Source organism: Rhinichthys klamathensis, unplaced genomic scaffold (genome assembly GCF_029890125.1).
Source record: "Rhinichthys klamathensis goyatoka isolate OS25496 unplaced genomic scaffold, OSU_Roscu_1.1 h1tg000557l_1, whole genome shotgun sequence".
Taxonomy (NCBI): Eukaryota; Metazoa; Chordata; class Actinopteri; order Cypriniformes; family Leuciscidae; genus Rhinichthys; species Rhinichthys klamathensis.
Genome location: NW_026607025.1, coordinates 1,162,984 through 1,188,173, shown reverse-complemented (window position 1 = coordinate 1,188,173; position 25,190 = coordinate 1,162,984). Strand labels below are relative to the sequence as shown.

At 38.8% G+C, this 25,190-nt stretch overlaps 1 protein-coding gene across 10 annotated transcripts; it reads right to left on the bottom strand.

Moving 5' to 3' along the window:
* phf21ab (PHD finger protein 21Ab) lies at positions 1 to 25,190 on the bottom strand. Of its 10 annotated transcripts, none has more exons than XM_056239161.1 (18): positions 25,066 to 25,190; positions 18,683 to 18,725; positions 17,980 to 18,082; positions 16,239 to 16,271; positions 15,932 to 15,997; positions 10,652 to 10,819; positions 8,188 to 8,442; positions 7,755 to 7,847; positions 5,093 to 5,380; positions 4,837 to 4,947; positions 4,706 to 4,757; positions 4,519 to 4,598; positions 4,353 to 4,413; positions 2,995 to 3,182; positions 2,218 to 2,373; positions 1,709 to 1,784; positions 1,459 to 1,562; positions 1 to 865 (listed from the first exon to the last, which is right to left on the bottom strand). In XM_056239161.1, the coding sequence occupies exons 3-18, from the start codon at positions 18,034 to 18,036 to the stop codon at positions 167 to 169; spliced, it is 2,487 nt and encodes an 828-aa protein (XP_056095136.1). In that variant the 5' UTR covers positions 18,037 to 18,082; positions 18,683 to 18,725; positions 25,066 to 25,190; the 3' UTR covers positions 1 to 166. The 10 variants fall into 10 exon arrangements, with proteins under 10 accessions (XP_056095136.1, XP_056095143.1, XP_056095134.1 ...); XM_056239168.1 differs by lacking the exons at positions 2,995 to 3,182; positions 25,066 to 25,190 and adding exons at positions 3,331 to 3,353; positions 23,408 to 23,666; XM_056239159.1 differs by lacking the exon at positions 25,066 to 25,190 and adding an exon at positions 23,408 to 23,666.

The window sequence follows — 25,190 nt, the reverse complement described above, 5'->3', positions numbered from 1 at the left end:
GAAAATAAAAAACGACATTTATTTGGATATAGATAATATATATATGTATAATATATATATATATATATACGTATAGATTGGCAACTTTGTGCACCAGTCCAAGGTGCAATAGGAAATCTGTTTAAATGTTTTGGTGATGTAAGTGTGTTTAGGGTGAGGATGAGAACTATTTGGGGTTGTCCACGCTGCTTAGAGGGGCTGGCAAAGCCTGTTGAGAAGGTTCTGAGGTTTTGCCGTTGTTGGTGTTCACGCCATGACTTCCATCTTCCTGCAGCTCCACTTCCATCTTCCCAGCATCCTCTGCACAACTACTGTCAATGGGAGGGATGTTCTCAGAGTCGACCGAATCTGCGGCATCGACAGTACCCTCCTCTTCTTCCGGGTTCAAGCCGGTACAATCACAGTCTGTTCCTCCATTAGTCTTTACGTCCCTGACCTGAGGCAATTCCGCAGCCTCCACTGTTTTCACCGTATCCATTATATCGTCACCAACTGTGGTTTTGGGCACTTCCGGAACACAAATTCCCGATTCACCTGACGCAGCTTCAGGTGTGACTGCGGCCGCTGGCTCTGCCATTTCACCCACCTCTGGCTCTGCCTTCACTTCAGGGACTGCTACAGCGACTGGTACTTGCACGCTAGGCTCTGTGGGACTCTCCTGCACACACACTTGAGTAGCATCCTTTGAGTCTTTGATGCTCCCTGACTCTGTGCAGTCCTGTTTGGTTTCCTGTAGGATGTCCGTCTCCATGGGCTGAGTCAAGTTAAAGCTCTGGATTAGGCGGACCAGATGTTTCACCTTCTCCAGAGAGGACTGCATCTCCTTCTGACGGGCAAGTATGCTGTTCTTAGTCTCCATGCATTTCTGTTAAAGAACAGGAACTCAGCATTACATATCGCACACAGCATGTTATGAAATTACATTAAAGGAATAGTTTACCCAAAAATGAAAATTCTGGCATCATTTACTCAAGTTGTTTCAAGCCTGTATGAATTTCTTCCTTCTGCTGAACATAAAAAGATATTTCGAAGAATGTCGGTAACCAAACAGTTGATGGGTTACTGAGTTGATTACTTCCATTGGATTTTTTTCTATACTATGGAAGTCAATGTGGCCCATCAACTGTTTGGTTACCGACATTATTCAAAATATCTTGTGTGTTCAGCAGAAGGAAGAAACTTATACAGGTTTGGAACAACTTGAGGGTGAGTAAATGATGACAGAATTTTCATTTTTGGCTAAACTAGCCTTTAACATTAGGAATACAACTGACAATCATTAAATAAAACTTCAAAAAGAACTACAGTGTAGTGTGTGACAAGCCAGAAAATAAAGCTGAATGTTTGCCTTAAAATTGTTTTTCTGAGGCAAACATCCCTTCAAAGAGACGTAGTACAGCAGTATAATTAATCTTGAATCTGGAAATACTGAAAGAGGAAAATAATTAAATAACTCACTGTTATAGAATTGCTGAGCTGTTTCACTCTCTGTTCTAGTTGCTCTCGTTCCAGCTTTAGTTCGGCACTCCATTTCATTAACTTCTGCTTCTCTTCTTCTTTTGCTGTTGGACAGGGACGAAACAGCCATAAATTGAATGGCCTACAACATAGATTTATACATGACAGTCACTTTAATCCAAAATTGTTAGAAATATATTAGATGTTACCACTTACAGATTTCTACACTCGAAAATCTTAATATCAGTACCTTCTTTGTAAGCAATGTAGGAATGGACAATTGCCAGGGTTCCTGGCCATGGAATGGCCTCTTCCTTCTTCAGAATCTGTAAAAGAAATTCTCTCAATAACAGACCAGTGCTATGCACACTTGACCTTTGGAAAGACATGAGAGAAACTGAGATCAATTGTATATGGCAACAGTGATGAACAACAGAACTTCAATGGGAGTGCTGGATGCTGTCTTACACTTACATGATGGGTGGAAAAAAGGCACAATCAATACCGAACCATGTGAAGAGCTTACAAAGGACGAAACAGCCTTAACGCCTGAAGAAACTCAATTTGTGTAGGGGGGGGGGGAGGAATGTACACTTTATTTTGGCAGGGAAAGGGGAGTTTGACCTCTCAGTCGATCTCCCATTTCTAATTATATAACATTGTATGTGCTTTAAAGGACCGAATTCCAGTTAAAAGAAGACATCACTGACTAGCCTGGGAGAGGAGAGGCCGAGGGCTCATTGTGCTGCTATTATTTACCTGGTCTTGACATTTAGGACAGATCCACATGCCTTTGGGAATGTTTTTGAGGGGTGGGTCCAAGCAGTCGAGGTGGTAGACGCGCGAACATGTGTCACACATGAGCAACTGTCCACTGCGTCTGCACACAGTGCAGAAATCCTCATGGATGTCTCCCTGTCGGGAAGAACGGCAGGTGTCAGTACCACCGCCCCCCTTCTGGTCTGGACCAATTAGATGATAGCGGGAAGGGTGGGGAGGAGAGAAACTGACTGCTGTTTGGATTTATTTATCTAGTGGATCACTGGTGACTGGATTGTTCACTTAGTCGGGGCACTGGATATTTAGCTAGTATTTTATTACTATTATTATTATTGGGACCTATGTTAATCACTATTAAAATGTATCATGTATTTATCAGTATTGGGTATTTTGGCTTTTTAAAAATTGTATACTAGAATGAATTACTTCAGGCCTGATATTTGTGTGGAAAGTAGAGAAAGACTGTTCACTTTGTAAGACTGCTGGCTCCATTTCAACAAATACAACAAATAAACACATGAATGACAGTGCTGGTAGGTCAGTCTTTCTCTTTCCCGGGTGGATGCTGGACTCTAACAAACAGGAGTTACCTTGCTCCGGTACACATTGAGGTGTACAGGATGAATGCAGTGGAGGGTTTGGGGGGGGGGGGGGGGGGTAGGGGCAGCTTGTGAAGTAGAGAACTCTACTAGAACAATAATAAAAGTGGGGGCTGTCAACAACATGGTCGCCCAGACTTGGCAGGTGGCTACTTACATCCCCGGAGCTGGGGCTGGGCTGGGGGACAGAATGAGGGTGGACAGAGAGGGGAAAGCCCCCCGTGTCAGGCCGCTCAGGGGCTGGGGAGGCGGGAAGGCTGCTGGTGGGGGAGAGCAGGGGGTTGCAGCCCAGCTCCGGCACCGCCGTGCTGCTGGTGATGGTGGTGCTGTATTTAGGAGGGCGACCTGAGTGAAATGAGACAGACAAGAAAAGAAAAACAAACAAAAAAACAAAACCAAAAGGAACAGAAAAATGGAGGAGGAAAAAGGGAAAAGAAAGAAAAAAAAACACAAAGATGAAATAAAATAATGGCATTTTCTAGTTGCAACATACCTTAGAGAGGGGATCCTCATTGGCTAGCATGGAAACAGGAAAGGAGGGAGAGAGCGAAGGGGAAATGGAAGGGAGGGTCACAAAAAGCAGTTAGTGCAACAGACGACCACAGCAGCATGCAGGGAATTTGAAAAGCAATGAGCGAAAGAAAGAGTTAAAAGAGAGAGTGTGAAAGAGTCTAAGCCACAAACAGATAGACATCTAATCTCAAATCTCAATTTATTTCTCTGCAGATGTTGCCTACAGGAACAAGTAACAAGTTTTTCACAAACTCAATAAGATGTCGAAGATCAGGATAGGATCAACAACATTGTCTTTGGATTCACCACAGAAGAATATCTGCCCCCCTTTGACATTTTTATTTAATATTAGAAGTTTCTTGTCTATACTTATTATTGGAAACAGACATGTTCAGACAAGTACTTAAGGTAGTGTCCTAGGTCAAGCCTTTGAGGTGAAGTCTTGCAAGACCAAGCCCAAGTTGGTCCAAGGGGAAAGTTCAAGTCAATGTTCAAGTCAAGTCTTTCAAGGCCAAATCCAGCTAAATCAATCATGTTGAAACACCGCTCTGAAATTCAAGAGCAAATAACAGGGTATTTTCAAAGAAAAAAAGTGTGCAAAGAGCACACAAGAGACTCAAAGGTAAAGTAGAGCAAGACTGGGAGGACATATTTCACCCTGTACTGACTCTACTGACATTTTACAAAGGTCTCTGATTTTGGAGTCTTAAATCAAACGTTAACAAGTCCAAGACAAACCAAAAGTCTCCATCTCTGGAAACTACACAAAACTGAGGGAGCAGTTCCTCAACCACCAACTTTATCCTATAAAACATCATACATGTCATCTTAGGTCAACTGGACAGCTGTAGGACTGCAGAAAGATCAAGCTCAAGCAAAGACAACAAAGCAGAATTGCAGAAGAAAGCAGATAGGTGTCTATTAGGTGTCTGTTAGGCGGTACATGTAAGCAGCAGGGCTACAATACATCAACTTAAGCAACTAAGACAGGCAAGTACAGACCTCTCTTCCTGGTGCCTTGATGCAGTGGAGTGTTCAAGTAAGTGACAGCACTCTTTTTCCTCTGAGACATTCGAGAGAAGTCAGAATATTAGAAGAGGTGGAAGTACATTCCAATTTCTTAAAATCAGACCAGATGGAGGAGCGAACTACAAAAAAATGTTTGTACCTCGGGTTCAAACACTGCTCCACTGTACACTGGGTTGGCTGTTGTTCTCCTCTTACGTTCCTGTCTTCTGCTCTGAATCTCTGGAGAGAAAGGACATTCCAATCACATCTGGTTACAAAACATCCTGTCCTGGTAATTTTAATTTAGTGGAAACCCACATTATATCATTGATACCAATGGGACTTACCTTCAAGATGGTCATGTGTAACCAACCCAAGAGACACCATAAAGGCAAGTTTCTGAAGGAAGAAAATATATATTATTTTTTATTTCGACTTGAGACAGAATGGTTTTGTTAACTGTGAAGGTGCACAGTACCTGTGGGCTTTCCTCTCGTTTGACCTTAGCTGGAGGAGGAGGAAGAGGAGGAGAGGATGAGGGTGGTGTTTTTGTGACCACCCGTTCTGGTCCTCCCTGTGGTTTCACAGTCTGATGTAGAGAACAAGACACAAGGAATGCACTCCAGTCAGTTGAATGTTTGATTCTTAGAGCAAGAACAATAGATAAAAAGTTATCCTGGATAACTTTGCATGTCTGGAGCAAACAAGCAGGCTAATTAAAAATGTGCTCTTACCTTCAAGTCTGAGTTAAGGTTGCTGATTTGAAGTGCCTGGGCAGGACTGATGACAATGCCTGTGACATGCGTGGTGCCGCCCGTGACTGCGGTCGTGGTCTTGTCAATGGTGGCGCATTGCTGTCCGTTCACAATGCGCACCTGGTGGATGGGCCCAGTGGAGGCAGGCAGAGATGATGTCAGCTTTGTAGTGAGCATCAGGGGCCGCTGGATTAGAGGAGCCGCCACCATTGGAGGAGGAGCGGGAGCGATGGGCACATTGATGGGCATGGGGGGTTTTGGTCGAACCTATGTAATGGAGAAAAGGGTGCTGGGTTACTAAGCAGGTACAGTCTTGCCAAACCAATCGATTATGACAGCCACTCCGTTGCCATGCCCTTAATATGCATGCTGTTTTGGGTTAAGAGACCAAGTAATGCCAACACTTATCTCTGGTAAAGTGGATGAAAAATGTCCCATTGTGTGCAGAGCTCAATTTAGAAACACCAAAACAATCCCTTAAAGTAGAGGTGGGCAACTCTGGCCCTCGAAGTCCACTTTCCTGAAGAGTTTATCTCCAACCCTGATCAAACTCGCCTGCCTGTAACTTTCTAGTAATCCTGAAGACATTGATTAGCTTGTTCAGGTATGTTTGATTAGGGTTGGATCTGAACTCTGCAAGACAGTGGACTTTGAGAGCCCCTGAAGGGATTGTTCATCCCCCAAATTTTGCCATCAGTAGGGGATTTCGCACCGTTGTTATAGGAACCGGTAGTTATAGGAACTAGAGAACTAAATGTTCCTTTAGGGCCATTTTCCTGGTTGCATTCGCACCGCCAGTAGGAACTCTGAAGTAATGTAAGCCGCACTTTGTTGTCGTGACGTTTATTTCGACGGGAGAACGCTTTATTTCACTGAGAGCGCTAGAGCCTGAACGCGCAACGCTCACATTCTGTTTTCATTAGTTTACGATCTGTTTAACAGTCCTGTCTAATAGGTTATCAGACAGAACTGTTATACAAAGAAAGTAAACAGTATATGAAAAAGTCTTAGCGTTTGTCGTGTGTCGCTAGCTGAGCAGAAATACATAATCATGTTTTGATTGGTCCCCTCAAAGTCACATTGGATTTGTTCCTTAGCGTAAATGGTTGAAAGGTCCATCTATCACTGTTTTCCATGTTCCATGTAGTAAATGTATAGGCTATAATCTGTGTACACAAAATGGTGGGTGCTGCCTGGTGTTTCACGTGCATTCGGCCAATCAACATACACCTACGTCACTGGTAGTTCCAATTGACTCTGAAGTAGGAGGTAATTTAGTTCCCTCAAAAGGGGCAAACAAACTAACATTGTTCCAAGTTCCTGCGGTGTGAACACGGCAAAAAGCGAGTACTTCCGCCATTAGTTCTAGGAACTATGAAAAGTTTCCTCTGGTGCGAAAGCCCCATTTACTCACCCTCATGTCATTATAAACCTGTATTGACTTTCTTCTGTGGAACACAAAGGAAGACATTTTAAACATTTTGAAACATTGCACCACTGACAGTTTTTTCTTCTTCTAAATATATCCTCGTTTGTGTTCCAAGGAGAAAGTATGGCATACAGGTTTGGAACAACTTGTGGGTAAATAAATGATGGGTTCAAGTGGATTAATCTGTGCTCACTTCAGCATTACGTAGCTTTTTGAGGTATAAGGTTATATACGGTCACTCTTTAAGGGGGTGGGGTTAGTGATAGGGTCAGCCAAAGCAATATCAAAAGAACAAAAGCAGAAAAACTGAAGCAACAACATTATTATAAAGGAACAAACAGCAAAACACTGTCTCACTCTTAAACCCCGTCGACACCAGACGTGATCAGCAACTTGCATACAGCGAGTACATTTTCATACATTACCAACAGATCTCTGTTGAAAAGTTATTCAACTAAATGTTAATACAACTGTTGTTGAAGATGCTGTGTAGCTTGGAAACTTTTAGTGTAGTAAGAATCAAACTGTAGCTGCACTTCTGGGTCACGTCCAGTGTAGACACGATGCTAAGGAAGCTTACACACTTGAGAAAGCTCTGGCGGAGTGTTTGACAAACAGGAATGCAGAAAGAAGCAGGTCAGCAGTAATACAGTGGACTTAATTGAATTTTCATTGGTCAACAGATGCTTAGGTCAGAGTGCAGTGCAGTTATACGTTTTCTTTAAGTCGCATGACAGAGTGCCACTTTTTCGAACCTTTTTCTTCTTATATTTTGCAAGACAAAGAAAACCCCATTGAAATCAACAGATTTGTAGCAATCTATGACAGCATAAACTCTAGTGTGTAAGCATCCTAAAGCAAAGAAAAAAAAAAACACTTGAGCAGACAGTATCACAGCAACAGCCAGTGCTAGGAAGGAGAAGGTGAGAGTCAGTTTTATTGTGAGGAAAAAAGCAGAATTTGAGTCTCTAGGTGTGGAACAGTAATTCTCTAGAATTCATCTTTAGAAGTTTGGGTGACAGTGTTCGAGCGATTTCAGTTCCCATCTTAAAAACTCTGTTTCAAGATGAGAAGTTTACTTTAATTGGATTGTCTCCGTAAACAAAGGCTTTACAGACACAGAGCCTTTACTAGATTGTGTGTCCCTCTGGTGGCGTCAATGTGGAACTGCATATACATAAGGGGAGGGGGGCAGGTCTAACAGAGACGCACCTGTGGCTGAAAGGTGGGTCGAGGCGTCAATCTAGGAGGAGGGACAAACTGGGGAACTTTGATAGGCTGGGCAGAGTTGGTGGTGGCCTGCACCTGTGACAAAACCAGCCGTTCATTGGGCACTCAGCAATTGAAATGAGAGAAATTCATAACATTGTCTGCTTTTAGAGGAAATTGGCCTCTTTCTGGTTGCAGTCACCATACACCCCTGCCAAGCACATCATTGTCAGAAAGGCAGTTATTTTTTTAAATATTCATACTAACTGGAGACATACACATATTGTTGTAAACACATCAGAGCAAATTGGGTCTGGCTAGTACTAGTCTACAGCAAACTATGCAAACACAGATCTTCAATTTAAAATAGTTATATTTAAGTTATATGGAAACATTATGTGAAGCGGAAGAAACCTTAGCATTGATTCACACTCACGACAATAACATTCTTGGACACAATCCGTGTGCCGGCATCTATGTCCTGATTGGGTAGCTTGCTGGCCACCTGAAGGTTGATTGGTGTGCTCTGGGAGTCGGAATTGGCGCCGGGTCTCGGGGGGTTGCTGATGGCAGTGACCATGGCGACTGTGGGGCGTTGTGTTGCCATGGAAGCAGGCATGGTGGAGGTGGCAGCTTTCAGCACGAGAGGTAGAGTCTTTGCAGTTATGACCGGCGTCATGGTGAGAGTCTTCTAGTTGAGGAGGTGGGGGGTAGGTTTTGATTGAGGGAAGCAATGAATGAGGACGAGGAGACACAAAAGATGGCATTAAAGTCAGCAGGAAATATACATATATGCTATAGACATTCTTAGACTTCTCTGCAGTTATTGTGTACAAATTATCAGTGGATGGGGAACATGTTTTGTCTTTGCCTTTAATCAAAATGTAACAACTTGAAACAACTTTTGGTAACAATAATTACTATAAATTGTGCATAATTACATGCAACTAACCTTAAACCAAACCCTTATCCTAACACTATAGTAAGTACTAGGGGTTGAACGACCTCAGATTTTTTTAAGTCGACTGTTATGCGATTAAAGTCGAGTCAATGATGACATCATTAATAAAAACAGAAGAGATGGGAATGCTCTGCAACACTGCACAATTTGCAACTAGAGGCTAAAGTTTGTGATGTTTGTTTTTGAGAAGCCTGAACCTTGAGCCGAGACTCAAACTTGGGTTACCTTGTGCAGAGCTGCGACATTTCAAAGAATTTTTATCAATTATTTTGTCTATGGGTCGTTATATTTCTTAGTTTTCTGCTCGTTCTAAATCAGATATAGATAAAGTAGCACAGTAAGATTACATTTATTTGAAAGCATTTGTGAAAGAGCGACTGAGTGTGTGAAATGTCTGTGTAGCATTTCTCAGTAACGCTTCCTTTTACAGTCCTGTTACCCATGTACTTACTATGTACTTATTATAGTAATTAAAATGACTGGGTAATAACTAGGTACTAACCCTGAACCTACCCCTAACCCATGTACTTACCTTATATTAGCCAGTACTTTCTAGGTAAGTACACTGTAAGTACACGTAAGTACTGTACTGTAAAAAGGAAGCGTTACCCATTTCTCTACTAATAGTGAATCTGTGGGTTTTAGTTACTTCAAAAACAGAAAGAAATATATGCTAGCACTTTTCTGTTAAAACAAGAGCTGACAGCAATTTTCTGCACTACTGAATGTTCTGTACTGTGTGTGTGATCTGCACATGATGTGCGAGCTATTGCCGTGTGCATATTACAATGTAGCAGCACTTTATTTCAGAAAAGCGATTATCTTACCTGTATAATAAACAGTTTAAAACATGAATTCACCTGATAGATTTTGAGTATGCAGATGGTATAAACAAACTTAACTTGTGGGAAAATAATTTATTTATTTATATACTGTATATATGCATTTATTTGTACAATTCGTAAAAGTGGACTTCAAAGATTTTTTATCCTGTTGCCCCCTCTTCAGGACAGCATTAGTATTACAGCCAATGTAAATATTTTTTTTTTTAGTTTTGATCGTAAATAATAAGAAAACCGTAAGTCCTATCAATTAGAGAATATATAGCACATTAAGAACAGAACAGTTTGTAGGTCTTCTGTCTTTTGCAAGGCGGCTATGTCGTTTGTGTAAAAAAAAAAAAAAAAAAAAAAATCACATGATCAGCGACTAGTCAACTAAAGTCTATTGGTCTGTGCAACCCCAAGCAAGTACATTATTACTCAGTGCTTAAATGTATAATTACACTGTAACACGGACACCTTCAAATAAAGTGTAACCCAACTTTTCAATAGTTCCACTTTTTTTCATGTTAAATATTCACTTAGAAATACAATACTTAGTAAAAAAAGTAATTATTTCTGTTGAATATTCTGTTTTACCAAATACTCCACATTACAGAAATAAAACGGTTTGTAAATGCCATTTCATGTGGATTTTAAAGATATTAAAAGTTCAATAGTTTAAAAATACTATGTTAAAAAGCAGTCACAGTATTTGGTCTTCTAACCTCAGCACAGAAAAAACAATACAAAAGAAGTTTGAGGTCATTCATTATTTATTAACTATATAAAATCCATACCATTCTTACAAAATTTCTAAGGTCACTCTGCCCTTATTTTTTACAAACTCAAAGCTTATTTCAGGGACAACGGTTAGTGAGTCTGCAATTACAGAGTGCACCTTTAGAACAGAGCAGCACAGATGACTCAGGACAATCGTTTTTCAATAAACCTTTTGGGTAAACTAGCTAATCGGCTAATTTTGTGCTGCGCTAGAGGAACTGAATTCACATCTCACCGGTAGTGGGTAAATATTCCACTGCGAATTACCTTTGAGTGTAGAGTCGTTCTACACATTTGTCTAGAAACTGTGTGGTGTTTGGAGTGCAAAGCGGTACCTGTGGCGCCCCCTGGTTGTGTGGAGGCCCTGTGGGCGGCTGTGAAGGGGGACAGGCGGGCGTCAGCAGCACGGTTTTACCGTCTGCGGTTGCTGGGAACGTCTGTGGCTTGAGTTCGGGTTCCTGTTTGACCAGCAACTCCTTCCGCAACTGCTCAACCACTTTTTTCTGAGAGAGAGAAATTACAGGGAAATTATACAGCCATTCGCATTCACATTTTGATTGTGTGTTAAGAGGAAATGGTGATTACAGAGAAACAACCAGAACATGTCAAATTGTTCTGAAACACACGTACACACTTTTTCTTGGAAATAAAAATGAAAAGACCCCCCCCCCCCTTCTCGTCTTTTCAATGTTCTGTTTATATCTAGCCGCAATGGTTTCTAATAATAGATCATTAGTCACAAAATTCCCTGGTTTTCTTTGTTCTGGGTGTGAAGCTAAGCTGTGCCTTAAAAGACCCTTCAGGTGCGAGACCATCTTAACAACACTGGAAATGCTTTTATAAAGGCCCACTGAGCCCTATACACACATACAGGGGAAAATGTGATTGAAATTCATCTCACACACTCTGCTGCCTCAGAGTCCTCTGGAGCCAAAGCGCACCTCTGAGAGTGGAAACACACACACATTCCTCAACAAAGCCCCTGCGCTAAGCACAACATCAAATGAAAGTCTCTTCCTCAAAAATAATTTTGACAAAACTATTTTTCTCTTTAAGCGGACGATCAATCACATAGTAGCTGCCTTAGACTCACAAGCAGAAAGTTTACATACGTAACAGACCGCCGTGCCAGCTGCGGGCCTCACATCGAGCCTAAAATCACATAAATAAAAATGTACTCGGAAAGAGTTTACAATTCATATGAATGGAACTGAGATTTAAAGGCAGACAAACTGTATTCACAGCCAAAAGAGTTGAAAAGGAGTCTGAGGAAGCGTCAACCTTTCGACCTGACACAATGCACACACACAGGCAACACGGCACCTTATGGATAAATTAGATGAATCTTACGAAAACCTGCGCAGGTCATATTTCACTCCAAATTTAAACTGAATTTTTGCCCAAAATAAAAATAAAGCTTACATTTAGGACTACTAGGATTTGTTGTATTGTGACATTTTCATGACAATTAATCACATTTCTACCCCCCAAAAAATCTCATCACTGAAATGCATTTGTATATTCACCAGTAAAAAAAAAAAGCCCTATTGTAATATAATGTGATATTTTGATTCTGCAAAAACTAAATACATTATGTATAAATATTTTGATTGAAATACAATCTGGGTCAAAGTCTGAGACTGATCTTATCTGTGTGTGTGTGTGTGTGTGTGTGTGTGTGTGTGTGTGTGTGTGTGTGTGTGTGTGTGTGTGTGTGTGTGTGTGTGTGTGTGTGTGTGTGTGTGTGTGTGTGAGTTTAAAGGTGCAGTATGTAATATTGACAGCTAGCGGTTGAAATGGGTAATGCAGTCCAAATTCAAAATATTGGAGAGAGTTATTTCTCCCGCCCCCTCCTCCTCAGACTCGATACTCATGGCGGTTCCCAGATTGAGGACACTCAACAGGAACAAGCGCAGTTAATTAATGCCTCTGTTCATAGAGCTTTTTAAATGGATGCAGAGGCCTTTTAGGTTGGCTAGAATCTGCGATCTCTGATCTAGTTTGTTTGCTGGCTTCCATGGCTACAATACTCACTGTTTTCAAAGTCCTTTTAGGCAAGGCATGCCACTCGGCCGCCATCTTGGCAACGCCTCCGGGCAGCTATTTGGGACTAACAAGACCAGGCTCCTATCTAAATGAATGGGCAGAGAGTCAGAACTGCAGTTTCACTGGTCACCGGGACATAAAAACTGGATGTATAGAAACAGCAGTAAAATATGATAAAAATCGCTGAAAAGGTTTGATGACTTTGCCCCAAAATAAGGTTTAAAAGGCCTTTTTCTCCACAGGTTATACGTTTACTACGCATGCGCAAGGGTTCTCGTCTCTGCTGACGCAAACCTCAACTGTGCGCATGCGTCAGTGGAACCAGACGATAGGCTTACATGTTTCCCGGCTTGACTGTTAAAAGCAGACGATTGGCTTTCCAGCAGGAGGGGCAGGGCATGTGCATACAACCGCCATCTTTGGCGTTACGGGTTTTCCCTATATAGTTGTATTGAGGATTGAGGAAGTGGCATGTCCCTATATAAATAGTCTTTGCTGTTTTTCACCAACTGGCAACCTGGAGTGCTGAAATACTATTGGGTAAATTGTCAGTGGCCGGGATCACAGTGACCAAAACAAAAAAAGACATTCCGACACGGAATGCACATTTCAAAGTAGAATAACTGGCTGTAACCGTGTTTTTCTGAGAAACAAGTATGTGAGCATACAATTTTCTCTAAATATCTGCAAACATATGGTATTTTAATGCTTTAGTACAGTTAAAAAAATATAATACATACAACACCTTTAATATAATATAATGGTAATTTAATATAAATTTTGAGGTGAAATGTGAACTAGCCAGGTTCTTGACAGGGTTCATGAGAGAACTGAATTAGCATTCACCGAACCATTTCATCATCTCATTCTATAATCCTCATCTGGCTTGGCTAAAGCTATACACATACATTATTTGCCCTCCACATTTGAGTACAGAGTTTTAAAAAAATTCAAATCATGTGTACTTATACTGATCTATTCTTTCTCTCTATCTCTTTCGAAGGATAAAAGCTCAAAGCTAAGCCAATGATCTGCGAGTCAGTAAACTGGGACGATTCTTTGATGAAACTAACTGGAGAATTTCAAGAGTAGGAAGAGAAAGAAAGAGAGAGAGATTGAGAGAGAGAGAGAAAGAAGTAAAACATTGCCCCAAAACTACTGTGCTGACTTGTGCAGACTTTTCAAGAAGCGACCGAATAAGTGAAATCTCAAACTCTCTGACAATTTTGGAGTGTTTTCACCAGCAGGAGACGAGACAAGCCCCAACACACACACACACACATCAAACTCATGCGCATGCACACACAGCAGGCTGCATGCTTTAGCTCTTCTGCCACAGTTCTTAAACACGCAGACGCTAGGCCTCTCCTGCTGGCTGCTCTTTCCTCTACCGCAAAAAACAATAATTCAATATATAGTGTTTATTTTCTATCTTATTTTATCATTATAAACTATAATTCCCACAAGGTCTAACTGACACTTCAGGAAATCAACAAAACAACTTTCAAGTAAACAAATCAAAATTCACTGCACACACAGATCTGCTGAAACACACTGGTGTTCTTCTGATGTTGCTTGAAAAGTAAAAGTAAACCCTGCTTTAAACCCGGCTATTATCGCCAGTGCTAGATAGATTACTTAGAAATTGTAGCCTAAGAGTGAATACAAATTACATGATGAAAATTGTACTCAGTAATAAACATAAATCGGACTACATTTTAATTACTTTTAGATTACTTTTGACCTAACTTAATTTTTCTTTCACTTTTTGTATTTTTTTTTATCAATAAGGTACACAATTATTCAATTTTTTGTAAACAACAAAGTTCCTTCAGGGTTTCCCATACTAGGGTTTGGGAAGGAACTGCAGGAGGTTCGTAAATTGATAAAAAAGCTAATTATTTTAACCTTAAAATCTATCAAATTAAAACATTACCAAACAAAAAGATTAAATATTTAATTTGTTTATGCTGTGTAACCTCAAAATTTTCCATGTAATTACAGTCGCCTGACTAGTGGCTGGACTGTGTGTGCGCAATTCCACAAAACTGAAGACTTCCTGAACATATATGAGCAATACGGTTTTTTAAAGCACATTTAAATGACAAAAAAGAATAATTATGGAGAATCAATGAATTCTGAATAATTTACTGCCATTTTGTGAATATTAAGTAAACAAGTTATCAATATAAAAAGTAACTGTAGTATGAGTCATTGTAGGCACTGAGTATTTAAAAACATTTTTGGAATCTGATTACGTAATCCAGATTACATATAAATCACATCCTACCCAGCACTGATTATTGCTAACTAATATAATATATATATATATATATATATATGTGTATATATATATATGTGTATATATATATATGTGTATATATATATATATATATATATATATATATATATATATATATATATATATATATATATATATATATATATATATAGATAAATGAAAAACAACACTAAAATTTCCTTGGCAGCTAAGTGTAGAAGCACAAAAATAGCGCTGGAAATAAATATACACTAAAACTGAACTAAAATTTAAATAAATAGTTAATAGTGTTTTTTTTGTGTTTTTTTAAAAGCACAAAATTAAAAAAACCTATAAAAAATTATATAAAATATGAAAAAACAGCTTATTGAAAATCTTAATAAAAACTATAATAATATATAAATAATACTAAATAACACTGGCTTCAACATGCACAAAACAGTCAAGTCACTGCTTGACATCAGGGCAATATGCCTTCAGAAACAATCATATTTAACTAAAAAAAGTTTTTCCCATCAATCCCTTTGGGAACAACAGCAGGATAAAATGCATATATATATATATATATATATATATGTATGTGTATATGTAGGTAAGTAGGTAAGTATTTAAGTATGTATGCATGTATGTATGTGTGTATATATATATATATATATATATATATATTAGGGCTGGGAAAAAATTAATCGTGATTAATCGCATCCAAAATAAAAGTTTTGTTTACATAATATATGTGTGTGTAGTGTGTGTAATTATTTTGTATATATAAATACACACACATGCATGTATATATTTAAGAAATATTTGCATGTATACACTGTATATATATTTATACATCATTTATATTATATATAAATATACATATTTTTTATATTAATAACACATTTTTCTTAAATATATACATGCATGTGTGTGTATTTATATATACAAAATAATTATACACACTACACACACATATTTTATGTAAACAAAACTTTTATTTTGGATGCGATTAATCACGATTAATTTTTTCCCAGCCCTAATATATATACATACATACATACATTCATTTACACATTATAAATTAAGTGCATATCCTTTGCACTGCATTAGTTCATGTGTTCAAGTAAATGTAAAAGATCAAGCCTAATGTAGTCAAATTGTCTTTTTTTTTTTACATTTACACCCAAAAATCACATAATCAAACTTTGCTCATTGACACATAGGCAATAAAGCATTTGAATCATGTTTCACTTTTCCCACCACTTGCAGCAGTGAGTGATGTCACAACTACTGTGAAACATCTTACCTGTTTCTCACTCAGAGCCGTGATTTTCGCTTGGAGCTCGTGAAGTTGTTTCTTCAGATCTGCGTTCTATTAAAAACACCAAAGATAAGAGTAAGAATCACTTATTTTGAACAACAATGACATATTCAATAATAATAATAATTCAGAATTGCTGAACCTTTGTTTAATAAAACACTTAAACAACATAAACAACACCACACAATCTTATTAAAATGCAAAATATAAGTGCTCAGCTGTCAATCATGTTAAAGTCCTCAAACAAACCGGAGGATTATTTCTGAAGAGCAACGTCATAAAGAATATTTACCTGTGGATCCTGCTTCATTTGGGCGACAAGTTTCTATGGCAACAGAAGAGAAGACAAGAATTTGCAGTCAAAACTTATGCCAACAGTTTTGGAGGGAGTTGCAGACTTGGTGTGGCATCTTCAGGCCACATGTGGAACTACAGCCTCACGTTCAAACAAAAGCAGAGCAGCAGGCAGCCTGCCAATGGCTTTCTGTGACTGTCTTCCAGTTAACAACGGTTAGTGGAGACACCGTTTAATGTGTTCATTTAGAACAAACATTTACCATTTGCAATGAACAAAGGGAATTTATATGAAAATGGTCAATTCCAGTTGATGTGGAAATCAATCAATCTTTGACTGACAGCTATAGTAAAGGGATGGTTCACCCAAACATGAAAATTGTCATCATTTACAAGTTCTGTCTTCTGCTGAACACAAAAGAAGATATTTTGAAGAATGTTGGTAATTAAACAGTTTTTAGTCCCCATTAACTTCCATAGTATTCTTCCTTTATGTTATGTTAAACAGAAGAAATAACTTCATGGAGGTTTAGAACAACTTGAAGGGTGAGTAAATGGCAGAATCTTTATTTTTTTGATGAACTATGCCTTTAAAAAGGAGAAAAAGATAGGGGAGAGTGGGGTAAGCGTGCTAATTTATACTCAAAGTTGTCCTCTAGACAAGGAGAAATGAGATATTAAATCTGTCCCCTAGTTATATTTCAGGACTTCTGCCACAGCCTCTAAAAAATAGCCTTTAAAAAATATTGAATTCACATTTTCATAAACCAGTTGTAAAATGCAGTCAAACAATTTCAGAAGTAAAGCTTAAGGCGTGCAGACCACTTTTATTATTTAATATATCATTTATTAATTCATTATTAGCATGGTTTTTCTTTAGCTCAAATTATTTTTTAGCTTGATTTTATACATTGGCGACATGTATAATATATGTCGTAAAATAAATACATAGGTTTTAAAATTAAGCTCATTTTACTAAACTTTAGAAACAAATCGTACGTTGTACATTTCACAAGCACATCATACATCATGGGCTCTTTCGAAATATATGGACAAATCATGACGCATCTTGTCCCACTTTAATATAAAAAAACCCAAGAGTGATTTGATGTTTCTTCAAAGTTTTCGCAGTCCACCAGTAGGCAACAGTGAGTCATGCGAGACCACAAAACAACCCGTTCAGCTGCCCCGGATGAGGCAACAAATCCCTCTTCCACCTGCCTGTCAAATATTCCAAGCGATATGAAGACAAAACCAGACGGCAGCACACAAAAAAAAACCTCCAGTATGTAAAAGAACACCTGCTTAAGATGATTCGTTACAATTGAAGTAATGGCTAACGCTTTATCAGCCCAGTATGAACCCGATTCTCCTCCTCTTTCTTTCTCTCCGTCCCTCCCTCCCTGTCTTTTTTCTTTCTCTTACCCCACTCAGACAGCTAGACTAATTTTCTGCCTGCTGGGACACGCCGTCTCTGACTGCGAGGGACAAGGAGAGAAACATATCTTCATTTAACACTAATGCTCAAGTGCAACGGTGGACCTGAAGACCTGTTCTCCCGGACTCCGAAATCATTTGAATCATCCGAAAAGCCTCTGCTTTCTGTCCTTATAGCAATGGAGGAGCTTTCCGGCATTGGCTTGCGACTTTAACTCTTGTAATGAGAGTACAGTGACACTTCACAATTGTTTTCCCCACACAATTTAACTGATTAGAAGCCCATTTGCAAGATCTCCTACCTGATGGACTTGTATTTCCACTTTCAGGGCCTCCTGTAATGTTTGCAATTCCATCATTGATCCAGTTCGCCAGAAAGAGAGTCCCAGGAAACTTACAGCCTGTCTAGAGAAATCACACAAAGACATTTCAGAGACTTATTGGATTTTTTTTTCTTCTTTTATGTTATATATTTAACCTTTATTTTGCGCGATGCTTGGAGGTTGACTTAATCCAACAGCACCACAAGGGGGAACACAAGTCGGTATCTAATGCGATTTGAGGGAAAAACGCACTTCTCTAAATCGAGGCATGATTCATGATGTCTCAGGTGGTGGTAAACAGACACGCTTTATTCAGGTCGTATTCCCAGAGCGATTCCGCAACACCACCGCACTTGCAAGAACCTCTTGTTTAAGTTCAAAAAGTATCTTGGCCAAACGGGACTAAAAGAAGGAAAAAACTCAATAGAGGTTCTTGTTGGAAAGCAGTTTTCTGGGAGAGAGGAAAACTGCGGTTGGTGGAGGATTAAAAACTTGACAATCGAGAAGATGGGCAGGACTGTTTTGCCCGTCGGATAAAACAGAACAACCTCGACGCAAAGACTTTAGAGTAACAGTGGGTGGATCGGAGGCAGTGTTACAGACATTCATTCACTCTCATTGATTTTGGTGTGCGGCCCTGTGCCAAGAGGACAATTATAACAGAGGCTATTAGAGGACTTACCAGCTGGCACTGAGACTGGTGTTCACGCGCTCTCTCCAACTCCCTGCACAAGATGAAACACACACACACACACACACACAAACAGAGCCTATTAGATTGGGGAGAGACACTCCAATTCCCTCTCTCTCTCTTATACAGTCTGTGAAAAAAGGGGCAACATTGCAAGCGCAGCATTTAGCAGGCTTCTAATTGCTCATCCCGTCTATGAACCCCACGACAAAAAAGTCCTGCATCCCTGTGCATCTCCCGGCATCTTCGCGGACCTAAAAATATCTTCCTCAAAACTCAAGCATTGGATTTGTTCTTTGTGCAGTCCTGCCAAATGGAGTTCTGTGGTATTAAAAGGTTAGTTCCCCCAGAAATGAAAATTCGGTCATTAATTACTCACCCTTTTGACTTTGATTCATCTTCGGAACAGAAATGAAGATCTTTTAAATTAACTGAGAGATTTCTGTCCCTCCATTGACAGCTACGCAACTACCACTTTGATGCTTCATGAAGTTCATAAAGAGATCGTAAAAACGAATCCATATTAAAGGTTCTCTAAGCGATCCTGGGTGACTTCACTTCTTGTTGACGTTCGAACTATTGTCAAACAAAACGGAGGCTAGCTAGACCCTCCCTCCTCCTCATCCGCACACTAACCCCCCAAACCCCACCCCCAAATCCTTCTTGTCGGTCATTGGCTGGAACAGTTTGTTATGTTTCGTGGAGCGGGTCGCCACAGTTTGTTTTTGTTGCTGTTTGTGGAGCCTGGGCTGTCTACAGAGATCGCGTTTCTTTACAGTGTGTTCAGGGGACAGGCAGCCAGCGGATAGTGAGGAGATGTTTGCTCTATGTGACAAAAAATGTTTTGGCCTAAAAAACGCGTGACATCGCTTAGAGCACCTTTAATTGAGCGGTTTAGTCCAAATTTTCTGAAGAGACTTGATCACTTTATATGATGAACAGATTGAATTTAGGCTTTTATTTACATATAAACATGCATCAACGCACACATCAATTGTGGTAAACGGAAGCTACATGTTCGCTTGACGTGTAAGAACCAATGAGGTTCATCACGCATCATGTTTGAGCTTCCGCAAGAACCAATGAGGTTTGTTCTCACTTGTCAAGCAGGTTTGGTTGAGCTGATCAATTTTTTTATGTGAATAAAAGCCTAAATTCAATCTGTTCATCATATAAAGCGATCGAGTTTCTACGACTAAACCGCTCGATTCATATGGATTAGTTTTACGATCTCTTTGAAGCGTCAAAGTGTCAGTTGTGTAGCCGTCAATGGAGCGACAGAAAGCTCTCAGATTTCATCAAAAAGATCTTCATTTGTGTTCTGAAGATTTTGGAACGACCTGAGGGAGAGTAAATGATGACAATTTATATTTTTGAGTGAACTAACCCTTTAAGCAAAGCCTATACTCGCCAGCGATGACATCTGTCATGACCACACGGAAGTCGGTATCTCAGGACCTTCAGCCTACAATGCACAGGAAACGACAACCTCTCAAATTAACAAGTCCATGAGTCACTATGCAAGTCTTTGATCAAATAGTCTAGAATAACACACAAGTAAATATATTACAATCACTTCATCTTTAAAAAGGAAACCATGTCAACTTGGGTGCTCACAAAAATTGGGAGTGATTATGAAAACTGAAGTTGATATTAGGTACCTTTTTCCAGGAAGTTTTCATCCTAAAATGTATTTTAAAAGCACACTGTCCATATATTTATAATATAATAAATAAAAACAATAACAGCCTGACCCAGCACCAATATTCATGAAAACGAATACTAACAAGCAGAAAGATACAAGCTGAGGTGGATCAGTGGTTATCATCTCTGCTGCCAACTACCAGGAAACAACACTATATGTAAACATTCAAAACCCAAACTAACGATAACTATATTAGCATACACACCAGCGCACGATATCGTTCTGTTTATTCTGAGAAAGCATAGTCGTTTTGTCGTCTGCTGGTCTCTTTGGTGTGCTTTCACTCTTTAAAGTCAGGTGGATACTGATGGGCTGTCAGTGATTTTATTGTTCATCAGCTGAAGAAAAAAAAAAGTTCTAAAAAGTGATTCCAATGATAACGTTTCTCTGTGGCAATATCGTTATAGTTGTATTTTGGATTAATATGCTATTCATTTGTATTTAGAATGATTTTTAGAACTATATCTTTATCGTTCTTTGTGTGAACGGACCTTAAGTCTCTGTAATAATTTACTGAAACTTGCAAGTCACATTATTATTAAATAGTAAACATTTTTTGTAGTAATAAGACTAGGTATAGTAATAATAATACTGATAACAACAACAACCGTAATAATAATATAATAATAGATATCACCATTCAAATCATGAAACTTTGGTTAGTTAGAGGTAAATCCCTCTGAACTAGACCGAAAATTTGATCTCGTCAATGATGCCATATGAGAGATTTATGTTGAATCATAATACTGACTGGCTTTTAGTAAGCACCAGCTAACGTCTTAAAAAAGGGTGACTATAAACCCTGCATATTAAAAATAAAATGAGCGGACAAAATTTGCATCAGTAATGAAAAATTAATATATTTACATTTGAATTTGCAATTCAAACCAGGTTCTGATTTGCGATATGAAAGTTATACAGTACAGTAAGAGGCTTTTCTTGTCTCTGTAAAGTTTTCAGTGACCTGTTGAAATCTTCTTTGTAAAACTATACAACCAACCCAGGTCAAAGCTAAACTCCTAAATCTAGAAGAATAAAACTTTTGGTTGTGCTTTGGAAAATATATAAGCAATACTACATATTTCAAAAAGTAAAACACAGCAATCTGAATTACATAAAAGTGAGAATAAGTCAGAACAACATTCTTGTAATACATTTTAATAAATATTAGTACTCTACAAAAAAAAAATAGCTGTTATTTTACACAAATACCTATACATGTAACAAATGGCAATCTTGTTTTAATTGACCTACAAACAACTGATTCATTTGAGTGCTGAAATTAAAGCAAACTGATAAAAGATGGCTAAAAATAGGCATAATAAGGGTAATGTGAATTATTGTCCTTTATAAATAGTATCCAGAATTGGATAAGGTAACACAATATCACAACTACACCTGACAAGACACAAACTATAGGACTAAAATACTTCCAGTGTCATGTTACATAAGCCAGCAACGTTTTGTTTTGCATAATTACTTGATATTCAAGAATGGCATGAACAACAAAACTCCTGTGCAAATTTGTGAGTATTGAACGCATTACATACATCGCTAACGTTACATGGAATCATAGAGGCCTAAAAGGTTTGATTGCCACAGTACAAAAACATTAAAAGTGAAACTAACGTTATATGTATAAGGAAAGCAAAACCTAAAGAAAGAGCTGAACATGTCAGGTGAGGGTGAAAACAGAGTAAAGTTGTACAAACATTTAAAAAATATCAACAATCAGTTCAACATATAAGCATGATGAAAGCCAAACATGAGCAGAAAAGCGAAGTAGATAAAAACAGTTAAACAATAACAAAAAAGTAAACACGTTACTAGAGTTTTACAAACATCACCAACCCGTTGTAAACTAGTAAACTGACACTAAACCTGTGCTAAAAAGTACTTAAAGTTTTCACAAAATTATCCAACAAAGACTAAATACGAAATATTCATACATGACAGATATCCTAAATAAGCTTTAATATGCCACCTGCAAAACTACAATAATGTGCAAAAGAGTCTGACAGGCAGTTAAGGTACAGTTTGATCCAAAATGATCCCGATCTATACATAAAACCCGGCTTTAGTTCAGTCCATCTGATCAGGGATGTGCAAATGACAGGAAAAGTTAAGCAGCACTTTGATTAGGCCACTATTATAAACCTCAGGGAAACACGGAAGATGATACACATGTTTACCCACAGCATACTTCAACAAATATTCATACAGGAGGTGGTTATGCATGTTTCATCCACTACAATAAGCGTTTTGCGTTTCTTTTTCTCTCTCTAAAAGAATCTGGCTGTAGTTGGCGCAAGCTAAAACACATCAGCTCCAATAACTCAGCCTCCACCATCCAACCAAAAAAAAAAAAAAAAAAAAAAAAAAAGCAACATAAAAGAAAATCACTTTCCAAACAAGCAAAAAACCCGCAGTGTTATAAAAAGCATCACTTTATCACTCACCCATGAAAAGTCCAGGTACGAAAAGCGGTGAAAACTACCAAAATAGGAGTATTTTTTTTTACAAACCTGCTGCTGGATATAAGGAGCTTTCATATTGTGCTACGGCTAACTCTGCTAAAGCTAACAGGCCAACAGCACAAATTACAGTTAGATGGACTCGACTGAGCCGCAACCACTAATTCAAGCCATACATGAGCAAAAGATCTTCATTCTTCCCCCTTTCATCCCCACGCTGCCATCGGATACATTGTTTCCACTGAGCTGGAAACAACCGTTGCGGCAACAATGTATCCAGCGAAGTTTAAAATGTTACAAAATAACAAAACGCGCGGAACGTTCGATTCACGCGCTGCACTTAGAAATACACCACTCAACTCCTAGAAATAAGCGGCAATTTTGCTCCAAAATCATCGGGATCCTGACTTCTCTACCTACCCGATCGAGACGGGGTTTGGATTTGGAAAAGCGGCGAAGAATCTACGAACGATTAAAGTCCAAAAACGAGGCGCATAAAAGTTGCAATAATAAAAAAAGATCCCAAGGTGCACTTACCCTCCTCTACTCACTTGAGCAGTAGTGCCTCTCTCTCTCCCCACAAATTATTTAAATAAATATTTACAAACAATCCGAGCTCTCAGTCCGATCCGATCGCTCACATAGCTGTCGCGGTCATCTGGGCTGAATTTAGCTAGGTTAACGACCTTATTTTTTGTTTGTTTAATTTTAATTTGTGTGTGTAAAAAAGAGAGAAACTGAGATACAAAACAAGAACTCTTCTTCAATCTCATTCACCACAGCCGCAGCACCCGAAGATTCATCCGCGCAGGAAGAGGGAGACGAAGGGGGCAGGAAAAGTAGCCGTCAAAAAGCACAAATACTTTAAACATCTATTCAAACGATTCAGAGACATCGCGATTACTGTAAAAGTGCACGTGCTTGGTGTAAAAGTGGACGTGAAGTTTCCTCGAAACGTGTTTGTGAAGAGGACTACTTTTTGTGACGGTGCGGCGAATTTATTTCACTTTGCCTAAGGAACAGCGGTAGTGCGTCTCCCATTGCCTAGGGAAAAACCCGGATGTAAACTCGGCGAAACTCATCTGGAGAAGAGAAGTGGCAGTCAACTCAGTCGAACTCGTGCATATACTCTCAAAGACAACACAATAAGTGTTTTATTAGTGTAATGTTTATAAATGCATATTACCATAAAGAAATACAGAGAGAGATGTTGAATTCAAAATATTATTCATTTTACAAAGTATAGGCTAACTGGTTAAATTATGTAAACAATATGGCCAATTTAAAAAGTGCTAGACTGTTATAAAACAAAAAGGGAAAAGTTGCTGCTTTACTTGTCTAGAAACATTATAGGCTATTTAATAACAACAGTTTTACATGCTCTAACAGACTTTCTGCCTTTACGTTTATACACAGCACAATGCCTACAGTAGCTATTGTTGAAAGTCATAAAATAATGGGGGGAAAAACTGAGTTGGAGCTAGAGAATTTCATGTATATGCACACACACATACACAATATATATATATATATATATATGCCAGATAAATTCCCTTGCACATGTGTTGATGATGTGACACTCTGTTTTTGTGATATTATTTAGAAAAACTCTGTCTGCCAAACCAGTCACTGCAACCTATTAACTATTATACGAAACAACATTGTTTGAAGGAATTTATATATTGGACACATTATTTTTTTAATTCAATGTATAGAACTACCCCAAATATAGCCTACTAACAATTGTATAGTATGTTTTGCACATTGCCATATTTTACTGTCACTTCGACCCAGTTCCAATTCTTCTTTATGAGCATTTATGTCAGTCCAAAACATATTTTCATACATGCAATGAACAGCCAATACAAAATTAAACTCGTTTCATTCTCATTACAACAGAAATCACAGGAGTAGCTAATCTATATTCAACTAAACGTTCCAGTACTACAGGTTTCACAGGATAAATAGTCAGCAAAAGAAGTGACTGCATCCCCCCATCCAGACCACCATGTCTGCCTGACACTTCACTCCCCCTACAGCCAAAGTAAATGCCTCTGTCACACACGGCTCAGTGTTTTACAGCGGTTCTTTGATCAAACCGAGCGCACGTGCACCGCCACCACGACGCTTTATGTCTGTTAAAGAGCGTCAGAAATACATTTACACAAAAATCTACGCAAACGAATATCTCCTACCATGTTATAAAAGAGATGGCCGCTCCGTTAACCAATGAAATTGTCAGGAGTTAACAGTTTTTTCTGGGCCGCCATGACATATTTTTGAGGCTGCTGCTCGGAATAGGCTTTTTTTGCAGATTTTT

Excerpts from the sequence above, each read along its gene's own strand:
- phf21ab (XM_056239161.1), bottom strand. The coding sequence starts at position 18,036 with ATGATGGAATTGCAAACATTACAGGAGGCCCTGAAAGTGGAAATACAA. Across the intron at positions 16,272-17,979 it reads TGGAAATACAAGTCCATCAG|AAACTTGTCGCCCAAATGAA; the intron begins GTAGGAGATCTT and ends CTGTTGCCATAG. Across the intron at positions 4,948-5,092 it reads ACCTTAACTCAGACTTGAAG|ACTGTGAAACCACAGGGAGG; the intron begins GTAAGAGCACAT and ends TCTCTACATCAG.